This window comes from Chlamydotis macqueenii, chromosome 3 (genome assembly GCF_036417535.1).
Source record: "Chlamydotis macqueenii isolate bChlMac1 chromosome 3, bChlMac1.mat, whole genome shotgun sequence".
Classification (NCBI taxonomy): domain Eukaryota; kingdom Metazoa; phylum Chordata; class Aves; order Otidiformes; family Otididae; genus Chlamydotis; species Chlamydotis macqueenii.
This window is the reverse complement of record NC_141558.1, coordinates 15,366,606-15,377,379: the sequence shown is the minus strand read 5'-3', so window position 1 is coordinate 15,377,379 and position 10,774 is coordinate 15,366,606. Positions and strand designations below refer to the sequence as shown.

The window sequence follows — 10,774 nt, the reverse complement described above, 5'->3', positions numbered from 1 at the left end:
ATTTAAATAGTTATTGATCATCATATTTCTTCTGAAAATTGCTATGGTATTGTGACATCACAGGAATCAGATCTAACCGCTAGCTGCCAGCATCACATATAACAGATTTAAAATTTTCACATCAGTTTTAATGCTCATAGGTACCCAGTGAATTTCAACAAAGACAAACCAACATGATTCATTAGACTGACCGGTGAGACTATTTAATATTTTTATAAGCTTCTTTTATTTCTTTGCTGTACAAAGGCAGAAATGCAAACCACGTCCATAAATCTACATTAGTTACTACCTAGACATGATACAGATATATACAAAAAGCCCAATTATTTAACTTCAGTGTTGATACCATAGGTCATGCAGAGCTGGATGCAAACAATGCAAACAGCATCTACACAGTGTAAGGCATAACTCATGATATTTACATCTTCTTCCTTATAGTGAAGGCTTCTGATACACCAGTTATTTGTTACATTTGTCTTTGACAATCCTGCTTAGTAGTAGTGCAGCCTCAGAACTGAAAAGTGCATTTCTTTATTATATACATTCTCCTAAGGATTGTGGATCGTTCCAGAAATAGTTTTAAAATCTTGATTTTCAGAAGTAATTAATTTCCTATGTTTTCCATCAATTAAAATTATTTCATGAGATAAAAATACCATTTTCCCAAAGCTCTGCAGATCACATGCAATTATGAAAACAAAGCTCCTAAAAGCATCTCTAGGAACTGTCATCTTCTGACTTGGGAAGATAAGGAATCCTGTGAAAGCACTCAACCAACCCACTGCTGTTAAAATTTAAAACACTTTGGAGCATTTCAGGTTATTAAGTTTGTAGATCCAAGCAGCTTTGGAAAAGGTCTATAACACAGATATTGACATTCTGTATTAGATTTTTGAGTTGTAATTAATCTGTCATCTCAGGTGGTTTGTTTTTCTTCTTCCCCCGGAGATATCACTTCAAAAGGAAAGTAAAAAAGGAATACAATTACTATCCCTGTAGGAAATAGCATCCTGAGTCATTTCACAAGCAAAATAAAGTAAAAAAAATGCCTAAGATTAAAAAGTAAACTCTTCCCCTCAACTATAAAGCAGCACTGCTAAAAATAATTTATAATCTTTTGTGTTCTGAGCTACTGCAATTCCCGCCACATTTATTTTTAAACCACAACATCCCGCAGCACCGGGGCTCTTGAGAGACTATATTCCAGTCAATCTTGGTTTAGGAGATCAAAACACGACCTCTCCTCTTCTGTCTGCCCTCCCTTACAGGACAGTCATGAGCAAGAGCAGCACACTCCCATGTTTGAAACAGCATCTTAACTCTCATGACAGTGACCTCAGCTGAGCTGCTTGGACTCTGCATTGAAGCAGCTGAGAACTGATACACACTGTTACATCCGCAGAGCACAGCTCCGACAGGAAACCAGTAACGAGCAAAGGAAGGAAAGGGTCAGGGAACAAGAGTGCCTTACTGTGTGTGCACGTGCCTGGCTCTCTGACCTCCTGCTGTTGTGAGGTAACACAACAGCATAAATTTATCTTTCAGGCGTTTCCTGTACTTCCACACATCTTGGCCTACAAACTATGCCCAGAAAATGATACTTGTACAGTACAGCTTTCAATTTTATCAGAATGGTCTTCAAAAAAGAAAAATAAAAAACAAAAAACAACCCCCCCCCCCCAATATGAGGATGAAAATGTAAATGGAAAACACTACCTTCATCAGGAGGAACTGATGGTTCAGTTTCAGAAGTGATAGCATCCGTATCTTGAAAAGTTTTGGCACCTGGCTTCTCTTGCTGCACCTCACACAGATACACATCAACGGGTCCTTTTGTGCTCTTCACATGTACTTCTATACAATCCTATAAAACAGCAACTTGCATCTAAACCAAGGAACAACTCTTACACATTATCTATTTTTGCATCTATTTTAAAGCCAATACATTAAGAACAGAACAAATAGAGGAATGAATTAACTATTTAAAATTGTGTTACTAGTTCTACATCAATTATGACTTTTATATAGATGTGTAGGCCAATTATTAAGCACCATTAAGCTAACAAGGTTTCATTTTCGATAAACATGCACTTAACGAACCTTTCTTTAGTCTTTTTACTGACCTTTAGACGTATGACCAAGACTTACTATAAGTTTAGGAAGAGTAATAAAATTTAAAACTTGACAAGTCAATGCCATGGATCAGAAAACAAATCAGAGCACATAGCAACTTTAATAATACGGCAAAGCAACTAAATCATGTTACTTTTACTGCCTTCCTTCAGCAGACAACACATTGCAAGGCACACAGCAAATGAAATTTAATGGACAGACAGAACTACTTTAAACAGTGGGTTTGCAGTGTACAGGCCCAGGTGCAGTGTGACTGGGTGCAGAGGGCAAAGCTACGGCTCTTCTGTATGACCTGAACAGGAGGATGCCTGTTGTGCCATGAGGTGAGGACAGGGCATAGCCCCCCACCTTCATGAAAAATCATGAAAACATTTTGTCAACCGTACTGTGCATTTAATACTTTAATATTATAGTAACAATAGCGGTCTACTCATTAAGCAGTAAGACAGCATTTACATACTATGAAAATCATTATCAGATCCTGCTTATTGCTTTGTTTGGTTAGATTTACATTTTTTTGGTAGATTTTAGCATACATACATTTTAGCTCTTTGGAAGTTTCATTATCCTAGTAAGTATCTAACTGATAGTAGAGGTAAGTAACATTTATTACAGCTGTTCCATTGTCTCTAGCAAAACCACATAACTAAATGTCAGACATCTTTATTGTTTAATAGTTTAGGTTAAAAAAAAACCAAACCAAATGAAAATAGGTTTCTTGGACTATTATCCCTACAGCATTGTTTAGTGGAACACAAGACCAATAAAGTACCAATATATGCTATACACGACAAAGAAACTGGAAGTCAATTACTAATTGCTGCTGAAAAAAAAAAAAAAAATTTGAGAACTTTTGTTCCCTTAAGACAGAAATATATAAAACTTACTTCTTTAGGAATTGGTATTTCCAATTTGGTTTCCTCTGGAGCTTTGATTGCAATCACGATCTGTTCTTGAAATGCCTGAATGCTACAGATATCTTGATATGTCACATAAGCTAGTGTATACATTGGTCAAGGATTCTGTAAAGTAATTTGCTAGTGGGCAGAAGCAAAGAGTATGATGTTAAGATATGCTGAAGCAGAATACTAGTTCTAGCTTTGTAAAACTAAGAATTAGCTAACAAATGGAAAACCTTTTCTGCTTATTTCTAGGAAGGAAAAAGCTTTAAAAAATAGAGATACTCAGTATTAAAAAAAAACAAATACATTTGACAGTTTTCACAGATGCTGTCCTAAGTCTACAAAGCAGAGGGAATGCTGCCCTTCAGAAAATATTTCTTTGTTTTGCAGTAACTATGCATGTAAATAATTTCCTGGAAAACTAAAGAATTATTTTCTTAACCAGAACAGGGAAGGTGTAATTAAAAGTTTTCCTGATTATCATACAGAAAATGGGTCCATTTCATTTGAGCACAGATCTTAACATTCTGCTGGACAAGGAATCTAAGTATCATTTTATTGTAACCCAAAGCCAAATTCCAATGTTTATGTCCTACTGAAAGAAATCCCTGTTCTGTTATCAAAACCCATTGGAAAGTAAAACTGCACTCGAACCTCTACCAAGAGAGAGAACAGTATTAGGACACAAGCAACATACCATTGCATCTTCTTGGCAACAGACCACTGGGACTCGGGTTTGGGTCCTCTTTCTCATCTCACTAAGCAACTCAATCTCACTGGTAGGTCAAGACCTGTCCCTGAGACAACTTTACTCTATAATGGAGAGAACAAGGTAATAGTCAGGGTACTAAGACTATTGCCCCACTTCCATTCTTCTGCAGTGGAAAGGTCAAGTAGCACTCCTCTGAGAACAGGGTAGACTGTGCACGATACTGCAAGCAGGGCACATGACCAGTATATACTAATATAAAATAACCAATAAATTTCCCATTATAAAACTCATTATCAAGTGGTATCGGCCTGCACCTGTTGCTAGATACCTGAGTACCTGCAACCAAAACCATGTGTTAAAAGTAATGCAAGAGTTAAAAGGATATTTTGCATTTTCTTTGTCATCTGTCAGTTCAAATAACTGATGAGCACAATCCTTGATTAATTCATCCAGAGCTTCTTCCATGGCTGACAAGTCAGAAAGTTCATCTTTAAGGTTTTGCTGCTCTGGTGCTTTTCCAACAAGTTGGTCAAGATTAGAACCTCTAGAAGAATATGAAAGTTGTCTAGTATGTTTATATAAATACAAGCCTGTTTATTGAACACAACGTATAGCAATAGAAAGCCACTAGGAACTCTGGCATCCTTTAGTTTGCTGAAATACGCTTCATTGTGCTTTTGCACTTGATACTTGTTAATATAGTAAGTAATTCAGACAGCCTACGGATACAGAAGAACTTAAAATATTTTTTATCTATTAAAAATAATTCAATATGCTTAAAAATACTCTCAAAGTTATAAACATTACTTAACATTGTTGGGTTTTATTGTTTGAGAAATGAGAAGTTTCAAAGCCCACTCACACCCACTGGATATGATTCTTAGATCTTTTCTGAATTAAATGGATTCCATCCAACACATTCGTGATGTCATACACTCTTCGTTTTCGTACTCCAAGTGTTGTTGCTACTTCATTTAAATCAAGGACACCGTCTGGAGCTGTTTTGACAAGATCCATGAATTTTCGGGTCAAATAAACCAAGGATGCATCAAATCGAGGCTTTCTGACTTTCACAGCTCCTGTAAAGTTTTGATAGAATATTTAAGGTGAACTACTACATGAGTATGAAGCGTTCCTTAAAAACATAACAGTGATGAAGTAGCAATGAAGATAAAAGTCTGAAAACATTGTCGTTATTAAGACTGACATCGCACTGGCATCATATAAGGTCTATTAACTACATATACCTCCATTTGTTTGCAATGGTTGTATCTTAGTAGCAAGCATACATCTTCATGCTTTCAACGTTCATGACGTCAGACTGCTAGCATGGACATTAACAGTTATGTAGCTGTATGTTCTGGAGATGCGAGCCCAGACTCCTGAATGAATACCAATGAAAACTTTGACTATCTATAGATGGCGTCAGGGCATTGCCAGAGAACTGCAGCTCTATCATCTCCTCTGTGACATTGCTAAAGCTTTCTCACACCCTTTTGGCCCAGATTAACCAGTAGATATCTCAGATAACATTCAGGTCTGGTTCAAGAGTTAGCCTCACTTCAGGGACTGTTTCAGCCTGGATGTGACCAACCTGTTCTGGAGCCCAAGAACTAAACTGGAGAGACGTGGATTTGACGGACGGACCACTCATTGGATAAGGAATTGGCTGAATGGCCACACTCAGAGAGTGGTGGTCAACGGCTTCATGTCCAAGTGGAGACCTATGACGAATGGCATTCCTAAAGGGAACGGTATTGGGATCGGCTCTGTTTGACATCTTCATCAGTGACATGGACAGTGGGATAGAGTGCACCCTCAGCAAGTTTGCCAACAACACCAAGCTGTGTGATGTGGTCAACACGCTGGAGAGGAGGGATGCCATCTAGAGGGTCCTTGACAGGCTGGAGAGGTGGGCCCGTGCCAACCTCATGAAGTTCTACAAGGCCAAGTGCAAGGTCCTGCACATGGGTCATGGCAATCCCAGGCACAAATACAGGCTGGGCAGAGAATGGACCAAGAGCAGCCCTGAGGAGAAGGACTTGGGAGTGCTGGTGGACCAGAAGCTCAACACGAGCCAGCAATGTGTGCTTGCAGCCCAGAAAGCCAATCTCATCCTGGGCTGCATCAAAAGAAGTGCAGCCAGCAGGCTGAAGGAGATAATTCTGCTCCTTTATTCCGCTCTTGTGAGACCTCACCTGCAGTACTGCATCCAGCTCTGGAGCCCCCAACATAAGGACATGGACCAGTTGGAGAGGGTCCAGAGGAGGGCCATGAAGATGATCAGAGGGCTGGAGCACCTCTCTTATGAGAACAGGCTGAGAGAGTTGGGGCTGTTCAGCCTGGAGAAGAGAATGCTCCAGGGAGACCTTATAGTGGCCTTCCAGTACCTAAAGGGGGCTTATGACAGGGAGAAACTCTTTATCAGGGCCTGTTGTGATGGGACAAGGGATAATGGTTTTAAAATAGAAGAAGGCAGATTCAGACTGGACATAAGTAAAAAAATTTTTTATGCTGAGGGTGGTGGAACACTGGCACAGGTTGCCCAGAGAGGTGGTGGATGCCCCATCCCTAAAAACATTCAAGGCCAGGCTTGATGGGGCTCTGAGCAACCTGACCTGGTTGGAGATGTCCCTGCTCCTTGCAGGGGGGTTGGACTAGATGACCTTTGAAGGTCCCCTCCCACCCAAATCATTCTATGATTCTAACTTAATATATGGACAAACTTTGGTTGTACTATTTGGCCTCAGGGCAAAAGAACTGGTGATGCCATTGTTTAATTTACTAATGCAACAAAGACCTACAGACACCAGGACACCACAGGTTTAAGAGAGATCCCTGTGCTATGTGTATCCATTACCAGCGTATTTGCAGAAATGGCTGAAAAGTTACTGATGAACAGCTTCTATAACTTTGGATTGTTATTTATGTATATAAAGCATTAAAAATTATATATTTTTAAAGCACAAAAAAGACACAGTACACAAGCACTCATCTGATGCTAGAGTCAAAGACAGACTGTCAAATCCTGGTGTTACTTGGCCTGCAAAGTAAACCAGGTATTTCATACCAGATCAAACTGTGTCACTGAGTAATATTGCAGTCTAATGCTTCAAGAGAATATGTGTGTGTGTGTGTGTGCGCACACAGGTGTGTGTCTAAGGAAACCTCTCTCAGAAATACTCTAAACTTCAGTATTTTTCCCAGGATGAATGAGATGTGCACTTTTACTCATAGTATATCACACACATTCCATGGCCGCAAGATTGTACACTCTTTAACATGAAGTGACGGGCTTGACAACTGAGTTTTGGACTGTGTTACTGTGAGATGTGTGAGACTATTCAATTGGTAAAAAAAAAAAAAACCACAAAAACAATGCAAATTCACTCAGGCTTGTATTTACATTTGTTAATACTCATTGAAAATCAACAGCATGATGTTTCAGATTTCTCTGACTCAGTTTTCCCATAATTTATTCTCTTTATAGCAGTGGGAAGGCATACTTGCAGCAGATTTAAAGAGGAAAAACTATGAAGAATGTGTTGCTTCATAGCTGTTATTTCATTTACTGTGCAGCATTCCTCCTGTTCTGCCTAAATGAAATACATAACAATGTCTCATGTGTTTACAGCATGTACTCAGCATTGTAGAAAAGCATGAAATGCTTCAAGAATAATTTTCACACATGGAACACAGCAACTTACTTCTCACAAACTGTACATCATCGTCCCCATTCAGGTTGATCATTGGCGGCTGAGGAAAAAAAACAAAAACAACAAAAAAAAAGTATAACTGACAAAATGCTATCTATATAGAAAGCCTCTCCAGAAGAAATCCTCAAATCAGCTCTGGATGCTACAGCCATCAGAGTACTGACAACTCAACAGATATTACGGTGAAGAAGTGTCACTGGATAATAGGGATACATACTCATTAATTCCTGTCAAAATTTGCAGCCCTTAATCGCAGCACATCTCTCTCTGTATTGGAAATCAGGCAACACCACCAAACTCCCTAACGCTCAGTCAATGGCCACAACACGAACAGATACCTGTATAAACTCTGCAAATACAACCTTCAGCTATTCCATGTAACAGCTCACATACAGAAGACACATTGCTGTTACACAGCATTACAGTTATTTTGTAGATTTCCAGACTGACAGCAGAGTCTGCTCCGGTTAAGAAACTGACATGATGAGCCCAAGTAGGTCCTTCATTCCATTCCTCATCCAAATTTAACAAAAGGAGTCTTGTCAAATTCAGATTCATTCCAGTTGGAAGAGACCTAAGAAGGTCTCTGGTCCAATCTCCAACTCCAAATAGGAACAGCCATTAGATCAGAGCAGCTTACTTAAGACAACCCAAGTGGGTCTTGAAAATTTCAAAGGATGGAGGCTATACTTCTCTAGGCATCCCATTCCACTGCCTGCCCTTCCACACAGTGAAAAAGTTTCACTTTACATCAAGTTGTAACCTCTCTTCCCTCTTTTTTTTTTTCCCCGTGCCGCCCCCCCCCCCCCCCCCAATTCATGGCTATTTCCTTTCAGCCTCCCATCATGCACAGCTGTGAAGTGCCTGGTGCCAGCTCCTTGTTAACTTCCTTGCAAGTACTGAAGGGCTGCTGTGGCTTAACAAGCCCCCTCAGCTGTTTATCAACAGCCTTCCTGTACTGGTGGGCCAAAAATGGGACACAGCATTCCAGAAGCAGCCTAACACATGCCAAGTAGAGAAGAAGAATCACTCCCTTGATTTGCTGGCCATGCTCCTGCTAATACAGCCTCATATCCCTCAGTGCCAGGGCGGAGTGCCAGCACATGTTTAACCCACTGTCCATCAGGACCCCCAGGTGCTTTCAGCATGGTGGTCCCCAGCCTGCACCACTGCAGCGTACAGGCCCAGCAGGACTTCACACTGGAGTTTTCAGCTTCCTTGACTGAAATTTGAGGTATATTCCTAGCTGTCTATGGCACCTTCCCCACCCATAGACATCATGAGGACGCATCCCACATGCTCCTCCTATCAACAGGACAAGTCCCAAGATAGCCCCTGAGGAGCTCCACTTGTAATCCACTTCCAGGTAAAGTATGAACCACTAACTACCCCTCTTTGAGCCTGATGATCCAGAGAGTTTTTTGGTTTGTTTTTTTTTACTCATCTAGTAGTTTACAATCTGTAGCATCCTAACTCAAAGAGGAGGATGCTGCAGGAGACTGTTTCAAAAGTCTTGCTAAAGCTAATGTGGATGACATCCAAAGCTTTAGATCTACAGATCTAGTCATTTCATCACCAAAGTATAGTCATGCAAGTATAGTCATGCTGGCTATTCCAAATCACCTTCTCCTTCACATGCCTAAATAAGCTGGCTCTCCTGAAGTCCAAGTTCTGTACTCTGCTACTAGCCTTCCTTACTACACCTTCTCGAACTCCACCATTCCATGGCCATTACAGCCAAGGCTGCTAATGATTACCGCATCCTTCACTTCTGTTTTAGTCAGGAAAGCATCACACCTGATTGACTCATCTAAACACCTTCATAAGAAGCTGTGCCCAACACCCTTTGTTTCTTACAATTATCATCTCTAATAATAAGAACTTTCCAATTACCAGTGTAAAACCTCATGCAAACTTTTTCATGGCTTTAAGACAATACTATCAAGTAACATTTAGCCCAACAACCAAAGCTAATAAAAATAAGTATTTTTAAGAAGTTTCCCACAATTAAAAGTAGGCCCGTTTTTGGTGGAAGCTGCATATAAGAAAATTACCTGAATGTCACAGATGCTTAGAGAAGAACAGAGTAAACAGGCTGCAACAGTGTTTCTCAAACATAGTAACAACCTATTTATCTCCATTAAGAGGCTACAGGTAACACAGGTAACACAGCTAAGAGAACCATCCCTTTGCACTACGACTAACTGCATCTTCCTTTCCCGGACAGCCTGCTAAAATCCGACGGAGGAGGGAAGCATCACGACGCCCCTTTCGTGTGCCACTCTGGTCAGGGCTGACACATCTTCCCCACTCGGGGATCCCCTGCCAGAGAGGACTCTCGCGAATCTCCTTAAAAGCTCCCGCGGTAGAAGCGGAGTGCGGCTGGGCCGTCCCGCCCTCTCCCCACCCGCCGGCAGGGCCTCCCCTCCCCGCTCGCCGCGTACCTCACTCACACGCAGCGTGTCCGGCCGCAGCGGCCACAGGCGCTTCCACTTGGCAGGGCTGGCCATGTTCGCACGGCCCCTCCTGCTTCCTCCGGCCGGCCGGCCACGGCCTAGCGCGGCGGGAGGCCGCCTCTCGCCCCGAGCCCAGCCGAGGCGGCGGCGGGAAGGCGCTCAGAGGCCTTCAGGACGAGCCTGAGAGTTCATGTAGGAAGAAGGCGCCGCCATCCCCACCCCACCCCACCCCACCCCACCCCACCCCACCTCCGGGAGAAGAGGGCGAGCAGGGCCTCTCCCGCCTTCACCGTGCTCCGTTATGGCCGCCTCGCCACCCCACCCCACCCCACTCCCCCCCCCCCGCCACGACCGGACGGTTTGGGCGGGAGAGCGGAACCCCCGCCCCTCCCCGGCCCCTGCGCACGCGCCCGCCCTCCCGCCAGAGCTGCGGCGCGCGCGCGCGCGAAAGCAGCGGCGGCAAACACGCGCCCTCACCCACGGGCGGCGGGGCGGCCGCCTCCCTTACCCAGCCGCCCCTGCGGCGCGCTCGCGCCGCCGCCCCGCCCAACCCGCCTTCCCGCCCGCTGCGGCCGGGGCAGAGCCGAGCTGGCCCGCCCGGTCTCCTCAGCGCGGCGGGACGGTGTTTCTTCAGGGGAGTCCTCTCTTCCGAGCGCCGGGAGGAAGGAGACTGCTCCGGGTACCGCCCGGGTTGGCGTTCCTTCCGCTCTCCTCGCCTTCCCAGAGCGGCGGAGAAAAGGATTTGCTCGCCCCCTTCCTCCTTGTCTTGCCGGTGGGACGGGGGAGCTCCCTTAAGCCGGTTACACCGAGGAAGCTCTCCCCGCTTTGGTTACTGCAAGGAGGGGTTCTCCCCTC

The 10,774-nt window shown here is 43.3% G+C and overlaps 1 protein-coding gene across 2 annotated transcripts; it reads right to left on the bottom strand.

Annotated features, from left to right (window-relative positions):
* Positions 1-202: 202 nt before the first annotated feature.
* Positions 203-10,138, bottom strand: E2F6 (E2F transcription factor 6). Of its 2 annotated transcripts, none has more exons than XM_086745587.1 (7): positions 9,908-10,138; positions 7,455-7,503; positions 4,610-4,826; positions 4,133-4,291; positions 3,021-3,135; positions 1,717-1,864; positions 203-954 (listed from the first exon to the last, which is right to left on the bottom strand). In XM_086745587.1, the coding sequence occupies exons 1-7, from the start codon at positions 9,971-9,973 to the stop codon at positions 917-919; spliced, it is 792 nt and encodes a 263-aa protein (XP_086601713.1). In that variant the 5' UTR covers positions 9,974-10,138; the 3' UTR covers positions 203-916. The 2 variants fall into 2 exon arrangements, with proteins under 2 accessions (XP_086601713.1, XP_086601714.1); XM_086745588.1 differs by having other exon boundaries at positions 4,616-4,826.
* Between the last annotated feature and the right edge of the window lie 636 nt (positions 10,139-10,774).

Excerpts from the sequence above, each read along its gene's own strand:
- E2F6 (XM_086745587.1), bottom strand. The coding sequence starts at position 9,973 with ATGGCCAGCCCTGCCAAGTGGAAGCGCCTGTGGCCGCTGCGGCCGGAC. Across the intron at positions 7,504-9,907 it reads ACACGCTGCGTGTGAGTGAG|CCGCCAATGATCAACCTGAA; the intron begins GTACGCGGCGAG and ends TTTTTTCCTCAG. Across the intron at positions 3,136-4,132 it reads GATGACAAAGAAAATGCAAA|ACTAGCTTATGTGACATATC; the intron begins ATATCCTTTTAA and ends ACCAATGTATAC.